Source organism: Lontra canadensis, unplaced genomic scaffold, assembly GCF_010015895.1.
Source record: "Lontra canadensis isolate GAN:19392208 unplaced genomic scaffold, GSC_riverotter_1.0 scaffold23, whole genome shotgun sequence".
NCBI lineage: Eukaryota > Metazoa > Chordata > Mammalia > Carnivora > Mustelidae > Lontra > Lontra canadensis.
This window is the reverse complement of record NW_022631017.1, coordinates 9,428,126-9,451,359: the sequence shown is the minus strand read 5'-3', so window position 1 is coordinate 9,451,359 and position 23,234 is coordinate 9,428,126. Positions and strand designations below refer to the sequence as shown.

Sequence of the window (23,234 nt, the reverse complement as noted above, 5' to 3'; positions counted from 1 at the left end):
ATCATGGGTCAGGCATCTGATTGATGGTCATTTAGATATCATTTAGATCAGGCCATCTTTGAGGATAGGAGTGTGTCATTTCTATCAGATTAGGACTTCCTAAAGGCAGGGCTATGTCTCCTCCCTCAGACTAGGGCTCCCCGAGGACAGAGCTATATATCTTCCCTCTCAGACTGGAGCTCCCTGAGGCAGGGCTGTGTCTCTTCCTCCCTCTTCCTCCTATGCATCTGTTGCAGGGTCTGTCCTGTCTGTGGAATGTTGGAGGGAGCCAGGAACTGAGTCCCGAAAACCAGAAGTCACAGTGGGTGTCTGTGGAGCTGTCAGGTGGTCAGTGCCAGACCTTGTCAGGAGTGTGATTTCAGGCTAGAAGCATGACATGGAAATAGGCTAGAGTTGTCTCATCTCAAAATCATGACTTCATCAGACTGCATCCCAGGATGGCCAAGAGGAAAAGGCTGAGGTGGGGCTGGGTGACTGCCTTTCCTGTCCTGGGCCACATGCGCACATGACAAGACAGGAGGACCTGTGTGTGTGTGGGGGTGTGTGTGTGTGTGTGTAAGAGGTGTTGCTAACTCCTAAAGGCCAGTCCTGGGGGAGCAGGGGTGACCTTTGGGGGGGCTAGGAATGAAGGACCTGTGGCGTTGGGCCAAGGCACAGCTCGTGCGTCTCTCTGCCCAGTGCTGCAGGGCCGGGTTTACCGATTCTGCACAGCGGAGGGCCTGTGGCTGCGCCAGGACAACTCCAGCTCGCCCTGGAGGAACCTGTCAGAATGCGAGGAGTCCAAGCCAGGGGAGAGAGTGAGTTGTAGATGGGGGCTCTGAGGCAGCGAGGGGTAGCAGGGTCACAGCGTAACTGGAGCTGGGACCCCGGGCATCTGGGGGGCTGGTCTGTGGCCATCTTATCTATCCCCCTGTCTCTGGGGCCTTTGCACACCATGCTCGCTGGGCAGAGGTGATATGTGTTCACCCCGCTGGCCTTTGGACAAGGCCCTAGACAGCCAAGGGCCATGGCCATAGGTTATTTTCTTTCTTACTTCTGGGGTCCCTTGTGCAGCCTGACTCGGGGCCCTGCCTCTGCCCCTGTCCCCTGGGGAAGGGGAAAGAGGCAAGGGGGAGAGGAGGGCGTGGGCTACCTCATGTGCAGCATATCCCTCGTGTGCACACAGAGCTCCCCAGAGGAGCAGCTCCTGTCCTTTTCCATCATCTACACAGTGGGCTACACGCTCTCCTTCTCCGCTCTGGTCATCGCCTCCGCCATCCTCCTGAGCTTCAGGTAAGAAGTCAGGGGGGGGGGTCGCTGGAGGGGCTGCTCCATCCCAACGCCCCACTCTGTCCCCAGATGAGGGAGCAGAAAACTAAAGTGACCATGCAGCAGGTTCTTCTCCTAAGAGATCTCTGGAGAGCCTGTCCCCTTCCTGCATACGAGGCTGAAAACATGGACTAGGACACTGTATGCTTGGTCTAATCTCTACTCTGTAAAAGCATGCTTAGAATACTGCAAAAAAGGAAAAAAAAAAAGAACCACAAATACCACACAAGGAATACAAAAGGCACACACCCCCAAACCTTAGTAGTGGGTGGCAGGATTAGGGGATATCCTCTTCCGTGAGCCTGCAAAGCTTAAGTAGGAATTCATTATGATTTTAGATAAGAGCTCAAGGATTTAGAGATTTTGCTTGCTCTCTTTGGAGCTTATCAGCCCCATGGAAGAGGTCTTCCTATGGCTAATCTTGATGAGCCATTCCTTCCAGAGGGCCCTCTTCTTCCCACTCCCTCTGCACTTGGTGGGTGAGTGGGAGGGGCCTGGGTTCAAGGTCAGGAGGGATTTTGAGTGCAGGGACCTCAGGCCACCAGCCAGCAGAAACAGGACAGGCTTCATTCCTCTTGCTGCCCCCATGGCACCTGGCACAGTGAATGTGGGGCCACAGTCAGTGTTTAATAAATGCATTCACTCAAAAATAAAATAAAATAAATGCATTCACTCAGTGAACATTCCCCCCTTGTATTATGAAGTATTTCAGTGATCTGAAAATACAGTGGCTGCTACGGATCACTCTTGTGCTCAATACCCAGCACAGTCACGCCGCCCTGGGGGGTCCCTCCCTGCCACTGCCCACCACCCCCCAACCAGAGGGAACCCCCGAAGGGGCTACTTATAATTCCCCTGCATCTCTATACCTCTGCCACCTTTTTAGTATCTATGAAAATATGTAGCTGCGGGTTTTGCATATTTTTAAGGGCATGTTGTACAACCCCTTTTGCAATGTTATTTTTGGCCTGGTGTGTTTTTGTGAGATTCATTTGTGTTGATACAGGTAGCTCTGTTTCATTTATTTTAACTGTCACTCCAGACTCTGTTGTATAACATGTTACAATTTATTTGTTATCACTTTAATGGGTACTTAAGGTTTTCCATTTTTTCTTCTCCTCTGAATTACAAACCTGGCTACAAGCAACATTCTTACTTATGACCCCTTGTGTATTTCTCCCGGGGGAGGAGGGGTGGCTGGGGCGCACACCTCTGAGTAGAAACGCCTGCTCTGAACACCACATGATTTTGTTTATTTATTAGGTGAGGTTGCTCTCCAAAGTGGTCATATTTGCCCTCTTACCAGTAATAAATGAGAATTGCCTTGCTTACCATCTTCACCAGTAGTTAGTACTTTTACCTAATTGTGGCTAATCTGAAGTGTGTGAAACATCTTGTGATTTTAATTGGCACAGCCCAGATTCCTAGAGGGATCAATCATTTGCGTCTGTTTCATTCTGTGAATCACTTACTCCCATCCTTTGCTTACTTTTTTTATTGGCTTATTTGGCTTCTTCTTTACTATTTTGCCTTTCATTATATATTCTCAATCCTAATCCGGGGTATATCCTCTCTTCATCTGTGATTTACTTTCTCACTCACTTGGTGGTGGCCTTTATACCTGGAAGTCCTTAATTTTAATGAAATGAAACATATCGATGTATCCATTTTTACTGATAAAATTTATCAGTAAATGTTATTAATTGATACAGATTGATTTTGCCAATTGATTAAAAAAGTCTATCAATTTTTTTTACCCCAAAGACCAAATTCCTTTATGGTCTTGTTTAAGAAATCTTTCCTTATCCCAGGGTCATAAGTTCTGTGCATTCCTTCTGGCTCTTTAGTCCACCTGGAATTAATTTTTGTTGATGGTGAAATTAAGAGACTTAATGTTGTTTCTATATACACGTCAAGTTAATTGCTTCAGTACCGTTTATGATAGCTCATCCTTTCCCCTTCGGGTTTAGGGCGCTTACTCTGTGATGCAGCAAGAGTTATCTTTGCCTGGGTTGCTTTCTGCCATCTGTATTCTTGCCCATTGTTCTATTTATCTGTCCGATTGCCAGTATCATGAGGGCTTAACTACTATAAACTAATTGAAAACCTCAGTTCTCTTAAAGTAAAAGCCCACTTTGTGGTTCTTTAGGTGTGTCTGGTGTATTCTTGGCCCTTGGTTCTTTGTATGTTTTGAGAGTTCCAGGAAAAAAAAAACAAAACCCTGTTGGAGTTTTTAGTATGGCTATATTGAATTTATCAGTTACAGAGGCAAGAATTGCCACTCTCAAAATAGTGAGTCTTTCTGTCCATGAACTTAGGATTTTAAGTCTTCCCTAACAATTTTAAGCAAGTTTTATTATATCCTCCATAGAGAACTTGCCCATCTTCTGTTGGACTTTTTTCTATGTAGCCAATTAAAAAATTGTAAGTGAATTTTTGAAATTTGTTTTTTAAGTGTTTATTGCTGCTCTGCATAAACGCACATCAGCAACCTTGCTAGATGAACTCTCTTAATTGGTTCTAATAATTTGTGTGTAGATTATCTTGAATTCTCAATGAAGATACTCTCCCCTCTACAAATAATGACAATTTTGTTCTTTTATTTCCAATTCTTACGATTTTTTTTCCCCTTGTACTCTTCCAGCGGCCAGGATCTGGACTATGATGTTCAATAGATGTGATGATAGCTTTGTTAGGCTAGGCAATTCTTATTTACTTGAATTTGAAGGAAATGCTTATAAAATTCCTCAGTTAAGAATGATGTTTGCTCCCGGTGTGGTTCGATAGCCCTTATCAAGTTAAGAAACGCCCTTGTATTTGCAGTTAGCTATGCGTTTTTTTACCTGAAAGGATACTGAAATTGTGTCTAATACTTCCTGAATTCCTACCATGTGCTTCGCCCTAGCCTTCTGTGAGGCAACCTTGAGGCATGTGAGAGGTGGGTCCTTTCCTCAGGAAGTCTCTCTTGGGCCAAGGGGTCCTCACACACAAATCACTTGGCTTACACACAACTCTGTAGAAAAGAAGACGCCGTAGAAGGAAGGATAGTGTGGATGGAGGGTGGCAGTGAGCACACACCTGAAGGCTTCGTGGAGAGGCAGGACTTAACATTGGGCTGAGAATTTTCAGGGTTATGAGGAAGAAGGGCATTTTCAGAGGAAGAAAAGACAGTCCCAGAGACAGACACATGCCTGAGGGGGTTCGTTAGCTTGAGAACTGAGGCTTGTGGAGCAGACCCGCCGGCCATCTTGCCAGGAAGGAGCTCTGCTTTGTCCCACAGACACCTGCACTGCACCCGGAACTACATCCACCTGAACCTGTTTGCATCCTTCATCCTGCGAGCCCTGTCCGTCTTCATCAGGGATGCGGTCCTCAAGTGGATGTACAGCACGGCCCCCCAGCAGCACCAGTGGGATGGGCTCCTCTCCTACCAGGTGTGTGGTTCGGTCAGGAAGGGCCCCGGGGAGGGTTGCACAGTCAGGGAAGGCAGCCTCTCCTGCCCCACCCAGACCTGGCACAAAGAAACGCAAAAGCTGCCCCCACCTGGTCCTCAGGGAGCCCCCAGTCCGATGGGACAGGCAGTGCCCCCTTGGGATCCCCCAATCTAAGGAGGTGGACCCTCTCCCTGCCCCTAAGGAGTTCTGTCTGACCCAGGAAGGGGATTTGGGAAACGGACCCAGGCTGGACTCCCAGCTCTGCTCTTTAACTAGCTGTAGAGCTTGGGGTGAGTCGCTTAATGTCTCTGGGCCTCAATTTTCTTAGCTGTAATGGGGCTAATGGCTTCTGCCATCCCCATAGTGATTCAGTGTGCTAAAGCAGGTCCAAGTTCTTAGCTCTGGCCCTGGCAAGAAGGCCTTAGCTCGCTCCTCCTGCATTCAAGGCAGGAGGGTAGAGACTGGGGCAGGATGGGGAGAGGGGCCAAGGGAGGCAGGGGGCAGAGCTGTTGTCCCCTGGGGACCCTTTCTCCACCCCCAGGATTCTCTGGGCTGCCGCCTGGTGTTCCTGCTCATGCAGTACTGCGTGGCAGCCAACTACTACTGGCTCCTGGTGGAGGGTGTGTACCTGTACACACTTCTGGCCTTCTCCGTCTTCTCCGAGCAGCGCATCTTCAGGCTATATCTGAGCATAGGCTGGGGTAAGGCCCACAGTCCTTCGTCTCACGCGCCCCTCCACCCCAACCTGTGGCGTGGGAAGTGGGAGACCCTGACCTCTCTCGGGACTACCACCCTCAGGCCACCCCCAGGAAGCCGGCTTGGTACTGAGAACACACTGCTGGCCCAGCGCGGCCAGGCCTGCTGGATAACCCCAGATAATGGGACTGCAGTTACCCTCCCCTCCCCGCACAACCCTTTCCACTTTATGGAAGCAGAGGCCTCCACCCTGTCTGACCAGATACACCACACACACACACATACACACACTGGCGGCCATCGCACGGTCCTCAGATAGCTCTAAGACCCTTGGCGGGGGAGCCCCAGGCCCTGAGGGAAATAGGAGAGTCCTGGAGCTCAGGGTAGGGGGTCGGGAGGTGAGTGCTGAGGCGCTGTGGCTCTGTCAGCCAATGATGATGAGGTGGGCTCCGAGGATCCTGGCAGGGCAGGGCTGGTTAGCCAGAAGCCCGCTGAGGAAGGGTGGACCGCGGATGTGCCGGGAGCCCAGCTGGAAATGTTCTAGCCAAAAAAGTTTGTGGAGAACCATTGTGTCCTTTTTTTTGCTGGAACATTTCTGGTTGTGCTTCTGCCTCTCGCCATGTGGGATTCTGATGAGGACAGGGGCTGAGCCCCCCGCCACCAGCAGCCCCATAGCCCCCACCCCCCCACGACAGGGAAAACGATTGCAACGGGAGTATTTGTTTTCAGGAGCCCCCCTGGGACAGAGCCAGAGAACCTTGCCCTCTGGCCCTTCTGAATCTGCCCATGGCCCTGCCCCCCACCTCCAGCTTGCCATTCAGTCATTCCCTACTGTCATTCCTTCCTTCCCCTGCCTCAGATTGCTCTGACCACTCTGCCCTGACCTATGACCTCTGGGGACTTACGGCCTCAGTCAAGGCCACGTGAAGTCCCCCTCCCATACAGGCTCCTCATCCATTCAGCCCGCCTCTTCAGGAAGCCTCCACTGGTTGTCTGGCCCTCTTAGCCTCCCTGCCCCTGTCCCCTCCCTACATTCCTTTCTGCTGGTATCTGTCAGCCACTTGGCTCTATATGGCCCCATTGTAGAAGGGGGCCTCTAAAGGGGGTGATCAATATCTTGAAGACACTGAGGCCCAGAGAGGGCAGGGCCTCACAGGCAGAGCAGGCCCTGGAACCAGGCCTCCTGACTCCCAGGCCCCGGGCCCCTGCTGCCTGTCATCAAAACTTCTCTGTCCTGTGCTGCCTCTTGAATCCCCTGAAGGCGCAGCTGAGTAAGCTCAGGCCCCCGCACAAGTGGGCGGGTGGGCCTGGCCTCTGGGTACAGCTCCTTGCTCCCACTCTTCCCTCCCCCAGGGCCCATCTCTCCCTGTTCTGCCTTCCTCCCCTCCTAGGCTGGGGCCATCAACCAGGCAGAGGGCAGCTGGAGAGCCCTGCCGCTAGTTGAGGGTGGGTGGCTTTACATCACTGAGGGGAGCTCTGGGAAGGCTGTCCTGAGGGTGGGGGACCATGCCTATCCATTCTGGGAAATAGCATCAGCGCTGTTCGTGCCAGTCTCCATGGCGACCTGAGGGCAGGAACAATCAGAGGGACAGTGTGATGTATGCAGAGGAGAGGGGGTGGTTGGTGGAGGGTTGGTGGGGGCACATGGCATCCTAGGGGCTTCTGAATGGGAAATGGGGGAGGGGTGCCCATCTTTTCCTACCACCTCATGCCGTGGCTCAGGGTCTGAGGGGGCAGAGGGGTAGGACCAGGGGGACCTTCCTTCCATCTTGAGGGATTGGGATGGGAAAATACAGGGAAAGACAAAGGGGCAGGGACAGAGGACACAAAGACAGATCTGCAAAGAGCTCTGTTGTGGGGCCCGGGGACCTAGCCCATGTTGGGGTGCTTGGAAACAACTTTCAGCTTCATGTGCTGGCAGAAGAATCAAAATGAAAACTCGGACACAGCTGGGGAGTCCCCAGAAGACATGTCAGCTTCTTTAGCCATCTGCCAGCAGCGGGGTGTCCCCATAACATGCCACAAAGAGGCTGCCTGGGGGAAGGCACGTGATGGAGAAGGGAACCATTACTTCTCAGGGCCAGTCCTATGTGTCTTACTTTGGGCTTTTTCCTCCTCCAGCCTGTCTTGTTGACTTTCTAAGTAGCGGAAAGATGCAGCCGGCCGAGGGCATGTCGTGTTTGCGTGTGACATAGCTGTGCCCGCATTTTTTAAAAAGGCTTTGCTAAGGAGAGGCTGATGAGTGAGCTATGTTCGCTGGGTCTTGTTGATAACATGAGTGAGCTCCCCAATCCTGGAGTGGGTCTCAGGGAGAAAGGTCAGCAGGTGACTGGCAATGTCCAAGAGGGAGGCGTCCACAGGCGTGCGTGGCTCAGGGAACTGGCAGGTTCTTGCCAGGAGAATTCCCCTGCTCTCACTGATAAATCAATCCACTCGTCATTCCTTCCTTCCATCGTCTTTGAGCATCTTCTGTGTGGCGTGCTATGTTCTGAGGCCTTTGGAAGCCACCCGTCTCTTGTGCAGTCTCACGAGGGCCTATTGGTAAAGCATCATGGATGCTCAGGTCTGGCTTGTGTGACAATAAATGACCAGGGAGAAGGAGATCCAATGAAAACTGATGGTCAGCTGCTGTTTCCTCCATCCCTGTCTTTGCTATAATTCCAGGCATCTCTCCTGCTCAGGAGCTGCTCTTGGGGACATGGATCACGGCAACAAGAAAGGCTGGGGAAACGTGCTTTTGGGGGAGACGCCCTAAGGCCACACAGGCATAGGCACGGACTGCCCCACCACCACACACTCACATCATTGTGCGCACACCTCAGTACGCACACTCTTACCTAGCTCAGACGCCCGCATCTCCCACCCTGTGAGAGGCACCCATAGGGACAGGCATGGGGAGCTGGTGCAGAAAGCCACTGAAGGTGGTTGGCGTGGCCGTGGGATGGCAGCCCTGCGTTCTAGGTTCTAGTCCCACCTGTGCCCTCCTGAGCTCCTGACTCATCTCCGTCCGTTGTGAGGATGGGCAGTCCGTTTGGAGTCAGCAAATGTATTGAGCTCTCAGGGCGAGCCAAGCGCCGAGGCTCTGAAGATGAATGAGGCTGTCCCCTGGGGAGCAGAAGATCCCACAACTTAACTGCTGAAAGCAGCCATTCTTCTCGCAGTTGCTATGGGCGGGAATCTGGGTTCAATGGGGCTGCATGCCTCTGGGTCCAAGTCTCTAACAGGGATGCAGTCAAGCTGTCGCCCCCAGGATGTTGTCACCACAAGTCCTCACTGGAGTTGGAGAGTCCCCCACAAACTCACTCGAGAGGCTGTCAGGAAGCACAGGCCCTTTGCTGCCTGTTGGCTGGAGGCCTCCGCCCCTCACCACAGGGGCCTCCACGGGCTCTCTGAGCACCCCCATGACCTGGCAACTGGTGTCCCCCAGAGCAAGCAATCAGATTGAGAGAGAGAGCCAAGACAAGCCTTTCCTAACCTTTTAAGACAGTGTTTTATAACCTAATCTCAGAAGTGACATGCCGTCACTTCTGCGCACGTTATCGGTCATGCAGACCGATCCTGACATGGCATAGGCTACCCCATGGTGCGGATACCAGGGGCTAGGGGTCGCGTGGGGCCTTCCTAGAGGCCTCCTGCCACACCAGCTGAGTCTCAGCCGAGTGCAGAGTGTGGACACTGGAGCTGTTGTTACCTGGGCCACTGCGCGGTTAGCTGGGCTCTTGGCCTCAAAGTCAGGGTCCTTACCTCCCCTCCAGGGTTCTGCTCAGCCACCTGCAGTGAGAGCAGGTAGGGCACAGGTGGCCAGAGGGGCTTCCAGTGCCTGAAGGAGTTGACTGAGTTGGGCACAAGGGCCACAGCAGAGGGAGGAGGCATCAGAGGGTTGGCCTGTCCCCACCTCACCTGCATGTTCTCCACAATCCATGGTCTTGTCCCTCTGTTACTTGGGTGTCTGCATCCTCATGCCTCAGCCACGACTTGCGGACAAGCTCTGACAGTGTGCCTGGGAGGGAGGGGCAAGGGAGTGAGGACAGATACAGCTGTAACATGGTGGGATCCTCTCTCTGAGGAAGAGTCTGGTGTGTGGGGTGGGAAGTGGGTGTTCGTGCCGCCTCCGCTCTCCCATGCTCCCAGACCAGCCTAGTTCCACACCTGCTAGGAAGTGGTTTTGTGGTCAGTTAAGGGAAGGGCATGATGGCAGGAGAGGCCTGGGGAAGGAGAGGCCCTTGGGTGTGCCTGGTGCTGGCTCAGGCCTGCCAGCCCCTCTCCCCTCTCTCTCTCTTTCCCTCTCTCCTCTCAGGTGTTCCCCTGCTGTTTGTTATCCCTTGGGGCATTGTCAAGTACCTCTATGAGGATGAGGGGTGAGTGTCCTGCTCCTGGGTCCCCATCCTCAGACCCCACGGGATTCCTTGGCCCTTGGGTCACGTCGCTACTACCTGTTGGGAGAATACACTGAGGGACCAGGAGCTTCATTTACAGATTCGGTTCTCTAGTACCCCTACCCTGTCCTTCCCTTGGACTGTGTGATGGCAGACGGTGCTGGTCCAAGGAGCATGTAGTGGCTTTTCTGTAATAATTATGAAATGTCTCTGCTATTTTGTTTATAATGCTAGGCACACACTTGAGTGTTTGTGGGTTCCTGAAGGGGCCATGTGTATCTTTCTGACCATGTATTTAGGACTCTGGCTCTGGTGTGTGTGTGTGTGTGTGTGTGTGTGTGTGTGTGTCTTGAAGAACTCTGTGAGTCTGTGAGACTGGTTGTTGGGTGGCTCATGGTGGCCGTGTCTGTGTGCCCCTGGGCCTGCTCTGTGAGCTGGGGGCTCATTGTCTCCCTTCCCCTCCAGCTGCTGGACCAGGAACTCCAACATGAATTACTGGCTCATCATCCGGCTACCAATTCTCTTTGCCATTGGGGTGAGTGATGGTGTGGGGGCGGGCGTAGCAGTTCTGGCATCCGGAGCTGCTGCGGAAAGGCTGGGAGATTGTGGGTGTTTTGAGAGGGCCCCCAGCCGCCTCCTCCTGTCTGCCCTGCAGGTGAACTTCCTCATCTTTATCCGGGTCATCTGCATTGTGGTGTCCAAGCTCAAAGCCAATGTCATGTGCAAGACAGACATCAAGTGCAGGTGATGCGCCCAAGCTGTCTCTGCAGGGTCCCCTCGGCCCTTGTTTCCGGAAGAGATGGACAGATCCTGGGGTGCTGAGCTTGGGACCCCACATGACCTTCTTCTCCCACCTGGGCCAGCCTGGGACCCCAAGCCTTGTCCTTAGCCCTGGACCTGGGCAGCTCCTGGGCTTCTGGGGGTGTTGACCTCTACTTCCCCCCTGCCAGGCAGCCCAGCCCAGTGTGTCTTGGGTGGGAGTGTCTGCTGCCCCAGATGTGGGGTCGGGGCACAGAAAGGGGAAAAGAGTCCATTGGGAGAGATCCAGAATGATGTCTTCACCCCTACCCCCTAGACTTGCCAAGTCCACACTGACACTCATCCCTCTGCTGGGGACCCACGAGGTCGTCTTTGCCTTTGTGATGGACGAGCACGCCCGGGGGACGCTGCGCTTCATCAAGCTGTTCACAGAGCTGTCCTTCACCTCCTTCCAGGTGAGCTCATGACCTCCTCACTTGCCAGGTCGCAGAGTGGCAGTGGGGTAGACTCTGGCCCACACCGTGCCGATGGGCACCTTGGGGCCCGGGGGGAAAGCAGACTATGCCCAGAGTTCTGTGGCTGAAGCAGAGCCGGGGCTAGAATCGGCGCCTGGCACCCTCATGTGGGACAAGACGCCTTCCCAGAGGCAGCCGTGGGCACCCTGCCTGGCATCACAGCGGCCGGATCCCAGGCTGTTGCTGGGTGTAGACACCTCACCAGGGGCTTTGCATACATTATCCTCGCAGCACCCCAGGAGGCGTGCGGGTCGCCCGATTTTACAGAGGGGGAAACTGAGGCTCGGAGGTGTTAAAACAAGATGTGCCACATCACATAGTTTCCAAAGCCAAGGATTCATCCTCTCCCCTAGTATTAGCTGATCCCACAGGCACAGATGTATGAGAGCCTGGTCTCAGTCCCTCAGGAGGCCTGTGGGAGGGCCACACGCATGTAGGCCTGTGCACGTGATCGTCACGTATGTGTGCACACACACACACAGATGACAGCTCTGGAGCAGCGAGTATGCTGAGTGAGCAGACGGAGCCGTGGTGGGAAGATGGCCCATGATCAGAGGACTTCCTAGGGTCAGACCTCCTCAAGGAGGAAGAGCTTCTGCAGTATCTAAGCAAGGGGCCTTCTTGTATCTCCAGAAAGGAAAGGAGAAGGAACCCTCCACGTGGGCTCTGGGCCTGCTGGGGCTGCCCATTCTGAGGAGGTGGTTGTTGGGACTAGAGCCCCAAGGAGTTCAGGGTCTCCTGTAGGGCACCTCCTTCCCGCTTCCTCCCTATGACGGGACTCTTGTTTCCAGGGGCTGATGGTCGCCATCTTGTACTGCTTTGTCAACAATGAGGTAAGGCCTGAGGGGGAACGGTGGGGACCCTTACGGGGATGCTACCACTCTTATAGGCAGTTCTGGAGTTGTCAAGGGGGACTCCCATCCATCTTTTCAGCTGAAACCCCCTACACATCCCACTAGGCACTAGACCTGAGGAAGCATCTTGTCCATGTGTTGTTTTCTGTACACGGGTCTCTCTCTCTCTCACACGCACACACAGGCATACCCTAATTTGTGTGAACTTGGGAAAGACCCAGCCTGGTGTGAAGGGGGTCCGGAGTGAACAGGTGATGGTTAAAAGATGATTCAACAGTAGACGTACCCAAGTCACATACTGGGGCTTTAATAATCACTATCTTATTTGTCACTGCTTCCCCCACCACCACCACCAAAAAAAAAAAAAAAAAAAAAAAAAAAAAAAAAAAAAAAAATCCCTGCTAAAATTATGGTTTTAATATTCCCATTTTTCACACATGAAATCATTGGAGATCAGAAAGAATAGGAAGCATGCCCCAGGTTTGGCCTGGAAGTGGAGGCAGAGCTGGGACTGGAATGCATTCTAACAGAAAGAGGGACGTGCCCACTGTGTGTGTGCAGGGGAGAGCCCCGCCTACTATGGCAAAGGGGTGCATTCCTACAGGGGCTTTCTGCTTGCTGGGGTGGAAGAAGGGGGCTGCTGCTAATCCCCACACCCTCTCCTCTCCTGTGGATCCTCCTGGACCATAGCCCCTCCCCTCCCTGAGACCGTCAGGCCCTGGGGAGGGGTACCTGTGCCTATGGTGCCTGGGGAAGGCCCCTTCCACCCAGGTACCCAGTTTTGTGCTGGAGCAGATCAGGAGCAGCCCCATGCCATCAGACTGGGTATCACAAATGCCACAGCACCCCCTCCCCCTTCCTTCCAGGAGGGAAACAAATGGTAATACTAGATGTGGCGCCGGTGCCCTCTGGGGAAGTAGTCACAGAGGGAGGACCCCGGCAAGGAAGAGAGGGTGGGAAATCTTCCATTCCAGACTCTGGGGAGTCACTGGAGGCCTCTCTTAACTCTGTTCAGGTCCACGTGAGGGTTTATATCTGTGAATCTGGGGCTAAATGACCCGAGGACACAGCTCCTCAAAGAGCCGGTGCTCCTGGTGTGCCTTCTGTCACTGAGGGAGTTCGGAGATCTCAAGAGTCTGCATTCATACATTACTTTTACTTGCGCTGTGGGCATGGGGGACATGGCCGTGGCAGTGTGTAGGGACCTTGGTATTTCAGGGAGCCGTGAGATGGCTCAGAGCACAGTGCGACGTGGTGAGACAGAGGTGGGATGAGGGCTGTGGCTTCAGGTCCCTGCTCCCATCCAGGCCCCACCGCTTAATGAGCTGTGTGGCTTTGGGCAAGTCACATGCCCACAGTGGGACACCTGTCTCCTCTTCTGCAAAGTGGAGTTAATGATGCTCAGAGCACATGGATCTCTAAAAGGGAGGGAGACGCTTCCTGAAGGTTTACTGTGTACAAGGTGCTCACGTGTTCTAGTAAATGCAATCTGTGCAGCAGGGGCTATTGTCCTTATACAGGTGAGGAAATTAAGCCTTGGCAAAATGAAATGAATAGCCCCAGTTCAATAGCTCGAAGGTGGTGGGGCTGGTGGACGGGGAGGGGTCTCCACTAATGGCTCAGCGCTGGGAAGGGGAGGCAGGGCCAGGCACAGAGTGGCCCACAGAGGCATTCCGGCCAGTCTCCCAGGGCTTACCGGGCTTTGTGCGGGGTGGGTGGGGGAAGGAGAGGAGGCCGGTGCAGAGAACACTCACAGGGGCCTTGTCCTCCCGACAGGCCCTCGCTCCACGGGAGGCACGTGAGGTACCAGCTAGCTCTTCCCCACACCTGAGCCCTCACAAAGAACTTCCTAAAGAACTGAAGAAAATGCTGAGAGACAAGGAACCGGCAGCTCCACAGGACAGCACTTCCCTCAGGAATGGCTCTCAGCCAGAGGGGTGATGTGCCTGCTGGCCCTAGCGCTGCTGCTTTACTTCCCAGGGACAGGGCAGGGTGGCAGGCGTCCCCGGTGCGGGCTGGAGTGATGAGGCTCCCTTCCGTGCCTTCTCACCTTCTCGGTCCCTCGAGGTTCCTGTTTCCCCCTCCTCCCTCCTCTTCCGCAAAGCCTTGCCAGCAGCACGTGCTTCCCCCGACACACATGCGTGCCAGCCTTCCCCACCACTTCTGCAGAAAGTCTCCTGGACCCTGGCTGAGTTTCCTCCCGGCCCTCTTCCATCACCTCCCCGCTTCATCCACCTCCCAGGGCTGGCCTAGTTTTGTCAGGAGGGAGGGTCGGGCACACGTCCCACTGGATCCTTGGCAACTAATGGCCCCTCAGTCACCAGATCCCCAGCTGGCCTCTCCCCTTGGGCTCTCCCAGGCTCAGGCTGTGGGGTTCAGGAGGCCTGAACTTGCCTTGTTCAAGTGCGCTGCCCAGTTCCCAGAGACGCCTCAGGCCCTGGCTCCTCCAGGCACCAGGACAGACATGTCACCTTCACTTGGCCACAGAAACACACGTGGCTCCTGGGCTGAGATCTCGGTCCACAAAAGCTGTTCTCCAGGCCCAGGGCTGCCATGGCAATGCCAGGTACTTGTGACCTGAAAAGATGGCCTGGACATGGGTCCTGCCTCAGCTGCCAGGAGCACAGACCTGGGGAGGGGAGGGGAGGGGGTGGTTCTACCATGGCTCATGTGTCCTCTCACCATGGCTCTGACCCAGAAGCCTGAGTGTCAATCCCAGATCTGCCACTATCCAGTTGTGGCACATGAGCAGTCACTTTGCCTCTTCCCCCAAGTGTAGACAGAAGTGAGTGAGCTTCACCCATTCTTCCCAAATCCCAGAGCCTGAGGTCTGGCCAGACAGGACTTCTGAGGCAGGGAGTCGGGTAAACTTAGCAGGTGAGGAAGCGTACCACCATAAGTGCAGGGACAGGTGTCTGGGACTCGTGGCGTCACCCCCTCTGTTTCACTGTAGTAACTCAGTAGCACAAGGAGCCCTGTGTCAGATGCTTGTTTTGTCGCTCACTCCTTCCCTCAGCTCATTTACAAAGCACATGTGGAGGGCCTGCTGTATGTGGGGCAAGGCACTGGGTCTGGGGATCCAGATGAGGACGAGGTGGTCCCGGCAGAAAGGGCAGCATGGGTCAGAGCTCTGAGAAGTCCCAGGCCCGTCCCTTTTCCTGCTGGTGTCCACGAAACCACCTCAGTCCCTGAAGTAGCTTCCCACAGATGTGCCTCCATTTATCCTCCTTCTCCCCAGCCTCTGCAGTTAAGGCTGTAAGACCAGATGGGCCTCCAAGCTGCTGCACAAGCAGAGGCTCCTATCCCCCTGGGGTGTCCCCGTACCTCCTGTTGGCACACTTGCCACAGGTCCCCAGCCAGGCAGTGAGCTGGCGCAGAGCAGGGCATCTGGACGCACCGTCCGCTCCGCCTCCCTCTGGCACCCACGCCTGGGTCCCCAAGACACGAGGGCAGTCCTGGGCAGGCAGGCTCTGGCCACCGGGCTCCACGCTGCTCTGAAGTCAGGCTCTCCCTCCTCCTCGTCTTCTCCCTCCGGCTCCGGTCTCCACATTGCTCTCACTCTCGTTCTCTTCCGTTAAACAATAGGATGGATTGCGGAGGGGCCTTAGCTGAGTCACAGAGTTTAGAGATGGAAGAGACCAATTAGATCATCAACCTCATCTCTCTCCTGAGGAGAGGCAGAAAATAAGAGACAACGATAAACAGTTTTATTGGCATATTAATTTAGGCGCCCAAAGGCCTTGACTTGTGTCTCTTAATATAATGCAGTGGATATTTTTCCCCCTTCCCTGCTAATGTAATAACGGGGCCATTTCGTGGACAATTGGTTTGCATGATGGCTGTTGTTTCCCTCCTTTTCCCACGGAAGGTCCAGCTGGAGTTTCGGAGGAGCTGGGAGCGCTGGCGGCTCAAGCACTTGCACACCCAGGGGGACAGCAGCATGAGGCCCCTCAAGTGCCCCACCAGCAGCCTGAGCAGCGGGGGCACCGTGGGCAGCAGCGTCTATGCAGCCACCTGCCAGGCCTCCTGCAGCTAAGACCCCCGCACCTGCCCTCCCTGTGGTCTCGCTGCTGGCTGGCTGGCTGGCCATCCCAGGTGGGAGAACCCCTGCCGGGGCTTGGGCGGGGTAGGGACACACGCTCGCATCCATCCCTGCTTTCCCTTCCCAAAGCCATCAGACAGGCAAACGGGCAGTGCCTCCTGGGACCCGTGGCCACATTTCCTCTGTGGAGAAACAGCTCTGCTAATTTGATCACCGTGGCAGGAGGAGAGAAAAACCGATTGCTGCTGAACTGAGGAGGATTTCTTCCCATGAAACCACCAGGCCCCTGGGGTACCCCAAGACAGAGCAGCAAATCAGCCCCGGACTCGCACTCAAGGTCAATGGCTTATTAGCGGGATTGCGGCATGCGAGAGAAGAGGCTCGTATAACCCAGCCACACAGAGCTGAGGGAACGTGAGCCAACCCTGCTTGCCTCCGGTTGGGTCACCGTCCCCACCACCTCCCCGTGAAGGGATGCTTCTCCCACGTCTGTGTTGCTTGTTCACCTTGCCTGGTCATCTCACCACCCAGCTTCTTGGCGGGGGCTTTGTCTGGGCTTCCAGCGGCAGCTATTTCTAGAAGTGGCTGTGGGTGGTGCTGGGCGTGAAAGCTGAGAAGGTACCTGATAGGTTCCTTTGCTGGTGCCCACTTCTCCCATGGGTGCCTGTCCTGTCTGGGTGCCCGCTACCCTGTGCCCAGGGAACAAGGCAGGCCCACTGCTGAGGAGCCCAGCATTTGGGACGAGCTCTGAATTCTGTTCTAGATATGCTCCAGAACCCTCTGGGGTTCAACGAGGAAACTTCAGGACCACCTGCACCGAGCGGTCCACTGTACCTGTAACTCTCGGGAACCCAGAGGGCTGAGAGCTTTACTTCCGTCTCTCCGGGGAAAGGCTTTTGTGACCAGATTATGTATCCCATGCAAGATAGCACAGGAGCTTGGCTATGCCCTCTGACTTTAAGAGACTTCTGGGGTAAACTACCAGTCGCCGCTGCTACCATGGAGGCAGTCTTCCCCTATCCTTGGTTTCTTCCCCTTGAAAGTCCCCCACTTGGGAGCTTGTATATACTTGATTCATTTTTCTTTATTGCTGTGAACAGTCTGCATGTGCAAATGTGCGATTCTGATTTCCCCCACCTGATGGAAAAAAGGACGAAACCATTGTGACTATGGTGGTGTTGGGGGGACTGGGGCATAATGGATTTGACTCAGTGTTTTCCCGGCCTCTGGTTTCATCCCATAAACAATGAGCAGCTGAGAGGCTGCACAGGGGAAACCTCTTGGTCCTGCCCCTGCCATGAGGAGAAGGCAGATAGGGCAGAGATCCAGACAGAAGGGAGACAGCCAGCCCAGGGAGGATGGCAATGGAGTCTGTGGATGCAAAGGAAGTTTCCAGAGTAGGAGAGAGCTTTTAAGGGAGTCCAGACCTCCTGGGAAGGTACAGGGAGTAGCTTCAAGTGAATTCCTTTATGGGTCCATCTCTCCCTTCTCCTCCTTAAGTGGCGGGGGACCCTCCCCCAAAACCTTGCACCAGAAACATTTTTTCTGTGCCTCTCAGAGAGGCATGTGATGTACAGGGGAAATAATAATGGGACATAAAACACATCAAGCAGAAAATTTCTTATACTTCAGCTTCAGTGGAGTGTTGTATCTATGTTAATGGGGAAGTTGAACCCCAGGCTAAAAAGAATTGTGCAGAGTTGCTCCTGGAGAAAATGTAGAGAGGTGGGGGATGTGGTAGGGGGGACCCCTGCTTCCCCGGAATAAGGGAGGATTTTCCAACAGGCCCCACTCCTTGGTTTTCTTTTCAGATAGGGGTAAAGGAGGAGATGAGCGCCCGTGAGTTGATGTGGGATACAATTCTGGTGCCAGTGTTTCAGTTTGGTATAAACTAGAAGATTTTGAGAATCATTAATACACTGCATAGCAAAAAAAGAAAGAACCAGATTGATATAACTTGAGAGAAATAAATTGTTGGGGGGGGCAGGAATTGTGGGGAGAAAGTATTTAGTTAGACACCAGGGATGCTCAGATAGTTTGGTTTAAACTGTAGGTAGAGTTCTTTTCCCAGATGGTACTGATTCCTGATCTCCGAAGGTTCATCATACTCCCATGCTCCAAGCCTTATAACACTAAGAACCATCTCCTTCACAGATACGTATCAGATACTGAAGAAGCATTTTCTTTGCTCCAAGACCCACACTATTAATATTCATTTGATTGGCAGTGTACTCCTACCAAACTATTCTCAAGCTCTCCTGAGCTAAATATAACTCTAAGAGATCTGGGAACACTCCCATGCCACGTATTCCCAAATTCCACTAGCTGTTTACATGCGTGACACTGAAGTGGGAAGCTTGCTGCACACAACTTCTCTGCCTCTGTCCTGAGGGTATGACTGCTGACCAGCAGGTGTGGACGGTGTGTCTGTCCACTGCACAGCCAGCAGGGGCTGGGGACTATTGTGAAGCCATTCTGAGTTCCGCACTCTGGCCAGCTCCACTCGTTAGGGGCTTAAATCGTGTTGACCCCATCTTTACCCATGTTGATCTTTAGAACAGCTAAATCACAGAACTGAAACAAACCACTTACACTGCAAAGCTGCCTTTGAGACAACTCTCCAGATTGCCCGAATGATTTTCAGTTGCCTCAAGGCAATCCCCACCGAACCCCTACCAGCTGTGTTTTTAAAGACTCAGAGCAGGGACAGACCGGCCCTCAATGAGATAAGTGAGGAGGGAGGCTTGCAGAGGTGACTTGGGGGAGGGAGGCGGGGCTCGGCCTCCAAGTCCAGGGAGGCCTCTGGGAAGGATAGGTGAGAAACAGAAATACCCATTCAAGATCCTCTTAGTAAAAGCCAGCAATGGGTATCTGGCATTTCTGTTAAAAAGGACTTGCAGCTGCGAAAGGTAGGCAGGTCAGCTAGTGAACGCACCACCTCTTCAGGGACTTCTGCCGAGAGTAGGGGAAGGCTGCGCTTCACCATCTCTACTATAGTCCTTCATCCTTGTCTTAAAATGAAATTGAAATGAAGCAGAGCGCACACACACACACACACACACACACACACACACACACACACAGAGAAGGGAGCCATTTTGAGTATTGACTCCAGCACTCTGGTACTGGGTTGGCTGAATGGTTTTCTGATGCGTCTGTGTTTAGTTAACAAGTTGCTCCGCCAGCCACTCAGAGTGAATTAAAAGAACTGGAAAAAGGTCCGGAAGACTAGAAAACTGGGCAGCGTTAGCCTAGCAGAGATGGCACAGCCCATACAAGGGCAAGTAGAGTCAGCTCATATCTACACCCTGAAAGGCTTGGTTGCCTCATCAGCATGGGTCGTGTTTTAGCAGCTCCTGTCTCCATCCAAGGAGAGAACACTCTGGGTGTGTGTGTGTGTGTGTGTGTGTGTGTGTTTCCTGTGCGCAGCAGCATAAAGTTAGGAGATGATGAGTCTGGAATCATCTCACCCACTGTGAAGGTCATGGCACCACACAGTACAGAGTGAAGATGGGCGGGAGCCTGAGCCGTAGATGCTTCCTCTCCATGCACAGACAGGGTTCACATTATTGCTAATGCCTGCGACGTGCTCAGGGAAGATAAAATATATTCCAGAGGTTTATTTTCCCTCCACTGAATTGATTCCAATCTACGGTGCTGACCCTGCTTTTGGCTCCTATGGGGAGCCAAACTCTATAAAAACTCTCAAATAAAATATGTCGGCTTCCTCTGCTAAGACAGCTATGTGAATGACATGCTAAGTATTTCAGTTGAAACCAAATTAGTATCAACTCAAAACTTTTTTTCCTTTCTGTTGCTGGAGCAAGGTTTTTTTGGGGGAAAGAAAATGTGAGAAACTTCTGCAAACAACATCGCCATGCCCGGACAGTATTCTCTGCTGGCTCAAACCAGCTCTTTGGCCATGCCCGGAGGGCTAGAGAAGGAAGTGTTGTTAAGCAGCGTCATTCAAACACTTAATGCCACAGTGTGTCTACAGTATCTATAATTACTTCTGCTCTGTCGGTGGCTACCGATTGACAGGAAGCAGATAAGCATAATTGTTTCCCCATTAACCACCCAGATCTCATGGACTTTGCCTGCATTTGAATCTCTCAGAGGGGGAGAGTTTTTGCTTCTCCCCTTTGGCCATTTTAGCCGGTTTCTGCGGACCTGATCCAGGGGTGCATTTTCTCTCTGATGCACCCCAGCTCCTCCCCACCCCCCACTACCTCCCTCCCGCTCACCTCCCCCATCCTCACCATGAGCTTCCCCAGGCTCCTCCTCCACCTGACCACGTGAGGAACGATGTTCTCTCAGTTCTCTCAGCTGTGACCAATTTGGGGGTACAGCTGAGAGTGAGGCACTGCCAGGGCTGAAATGGTGCACAGTACTCCATGCTCTGGGGCAGTGAGGAGCATGGCAGCCAGCGGCTTGGAGCCTAACTTACACTGGGGTTTTGCAACCTTTCTGATGGAGCCTGTCAAAACCATCAGTAATTAGTCAACCTGCACACTCTAGCATGACTAATTGCCACTGTGTCAGAGCAATGTGGGAGAAGGAAAACATACACAAATGAGAGTGTTGGGATGTGCTGGGCAAAAACTCCAAGTGAAGTTTGGAACATGTAACAAGTTAGGGTCTTGGCTTCTTTGTAGGGGAGCTGGAGGGACGATGGGGGTCAGGTCAGGAAGATGCAAGATTTCCCACAGACAGGGCTAGACCTTGCCAAACCGTTCACACTTTACTTCCAACCCTGCAGTTCTAAGCTCCTTCCACAAAACGTAATCATGTCCCCAAGGCAGATCAACCTCAACGTCCCACTGGTTTTGGAGGGGTTCCATGCAGAGCTTTAAACACCAAGAGAGAGGTGAGCCAGGCTCTCAGGAGCTGGATTTCTTTCTTCAGTGCTCTTGGGGGAAGTCTGCTCTTCATGAATGTTTAAACAAGATAATTTTCATGCGATTTCTTAATATATAAATTCATGTATAATACGACCTGCGTCTATAGGTAGCAAACGTGTATAACTCCTTGCACAGACGTGAAATGGATGCAGACTCGTCCCTAATTTGCCTTGTAAACGTCAAATAAAGGTCTGTCATTACTGTGTCCCTTGTGCTCTTCCTTTGGGAGAGGAGGTTTTTTGCAACGTCAACCCAGGTGACGGATGGTGCAGTGGGAAAACACAAAAGATGCCGTTTCCAGCCCAAGGGGGGGAAAAAGCCCTTGCTCATTACTGATTTTCATCTTCAGAGCACTTACCAAGTACTAATTTATCCATCGCAGCCTTTATACAGGGACTGCACTGCCATTTCATTAGAGAAGTTGGGTGGTCGAGTGGCCTAAACAATGACTGGCCGCCAAATGGACGTGTATTTTAATTCCCCTCATTCATTTGATCTCCCCTGTCTAAATGAACTCAGTCCATTAAATCCATTTTTTCCAAAATGTCATAAAAGCACAAGCCTGTGTGCAGAGCAGCCACAGAATCTGAATGGAGCTGCTGTTTAGAGATTCATCTTCAGAAAAAGGAACTTTCCTCCAATTTAAATGGTCTCTCGCTCTCCAGGTTTGGAACTCACTCTCCTAGCAGAGCAGAGCAGAGGGATTGTGGATTCTCCTACTTCCTCCACCACGGCAGCTGCCCTTGCTTGCAGATCCACGTGCTTATCTGAAGGGTTCCCTAAATGACCTCTTCTCTAGACGAGTGTTGGCGTTTGTCTCTTTCAAACCCAATAATTCTTCCTCCTGAGAGCAAACAACAAATACAGCCAGCTCCTGGTATTTGCATCTTGGCTGGTCTGACCAGTCTTGCTTTTGACTTCATTCACTCGCCTCTCCCTGTCCTGACTCCACCACTCAGCAGCAGGAATAAGATGGAGCTCAGAGCTTTCTCTCCCTACCCCGATACCCAGGGAAAGACCTGCCCAAACCAAGAATGATCAGCAGGTTGGTAGGATGTGGAAACCAGACAGATGCAACCTCAGGAAAAGAGGGTGCACTCTGGCCCAACAGGTTGTAACCTCAGGCTGAACAAGGGATAAGGGCAGCTTCCTGCTCTGCTGAAATTCTTGGCTTCCAGACTCACTTGTGTTCATATGTAACATAGAGCCACGTTCCAGAAGCTGATGCCCCACAGATGCGGGATAACTGACCCCCCAGCCCCAACCCCACCAAATCTCTCACCATCCTTTCAAAAGCCTGAGCCTTAAACACGAGCAGTTCAGTGCCTTTCAATACCTCTCTCTCTCTCTCTCTCTCTCTCTCTCACACACACACACACACACTAAGGAGAATACCGAAAATGGTCTCCCTTACCAGAAATAGTGGGGAGAAAGCCCCAGCAGTGCAAACTGGAATAGAAAACAATATAGGCAGAACGTTGGAGAAGATGGAAAAACAGACCCAATATTGGGACAAGGAAGAAGTAGAAACTGAGTGTCTCCAAAGGTGAGGAGGGGTAGATGGGAAACATGATGAGGCCAGAACCTAAGAAAAGTAAATAAGGAAAAATAATACACCGTGTAAATGTGGGAAGGAGCAGTAGTAAGACACAAGGAAACTGCAGAGGTGGGGAAAAAAAAAGGGAGTTGCCAGTGACAAGCCATAGGGAGCCAAGTTAGGAGACTCATCTGTAGCCAGTGATTATTAACCCCTACTTCTATAAATCTGAGCTCTTTCACTGAAGAGGTCTCTAATCCTAGACTGTGATAGAATCTTTTCTTTGGTCCTAAGGCTCATTTTAACGAACGTAATGATTTTAGAAAGTGAAAACGATCACAGCCTAGAGTAAATCCAACCATTTTTTTCTTCCCACTGGTACAGCGCACTAGTGTTAGAATGAATTACTGTGACTCCTCCTCATGTAGGACCAATAGACCAGAGGATTTATCTGTGTTGCAACCTTCCAGAATAAAATCAATAGGTGAGGATTATAAATACTGAGCAGTCCCATGCCACGAGATGGACTGCTCTGGTGCTGAAGCAGTCGGGTAACACCTGGAGGAGATTTACAAGCAACTTTTTTTTTTTTTAACTTTCCATATCTCTAGAGTGAAAGAGCAAGGACTTGAAATAATACATAATGTTTACAGAGACTTTTCAGTTCCAATGACCTAAGGTAGAATCAGAAACAGAGCTCAGGACTTGTGCACGTTAACGACACACATTAAATAGCTACAACAAAGCAGCCACGGTTACTGTACCTGTTAGGTCCAATCTTCAACATTCTCTAACCATTTATGTGCATTTCT

The 23,234-nt window shown here is 52.4% G+C and overlaps 1 protein-coding gene across 1 annotated transcript in view; it reads left to right on the top strand.

Moving 5' to 3' along the window:
* GLP1R (glucagon like peptide 1 receptor) overlaps positions 1-16,607 on the top strand; it is a 31,916-nt gene extending 15,309 nt beyond the window's left edge. Inside the window, exons 4-14 of the mRNA XM_032862546.1 lie at positions 679-797; positions 1,166-1,272; positions 4,589-4,742; positions 5,284-5,443; positions 9,736-9,796; positions 10,280-10,349; positions 10,470-10,558; positions 10,890-11,028; positions 11,880-11,921; positions 15,811-16,037; positions 16,207-16,607. Coding sequence (XP_032718437.1) covers positions 679-797; positions 1,166-1,272; positions 4,589-4,742; positions 5,284-5,443; positions 9,736-9,796; positions 10,280-10,349; positions 10,470-10,558; positions 10,890-11,028; positions 11,880-11,921; positions 15,811-15,978 — 1,109 coding nt within the window. The 3' untranslated portion in view covers positions 15,979-16,037; positions 16,207-16,607. The remainder of the gene's footprint in view (positions 1-678; positions 798-1,165; positions 1,273-4,588; positions 4,743-5,283; positions 5,444-9,735; positions 9,797-10,279; positions 10,350-10,469; positions 10,559-10,889; positions 11,029-11,879; positions 11,922-15,810; positions 16,038-16,206) is intronic.
* Positions 16,608-23,234: the final 6,627 nt, after the last annotated feature.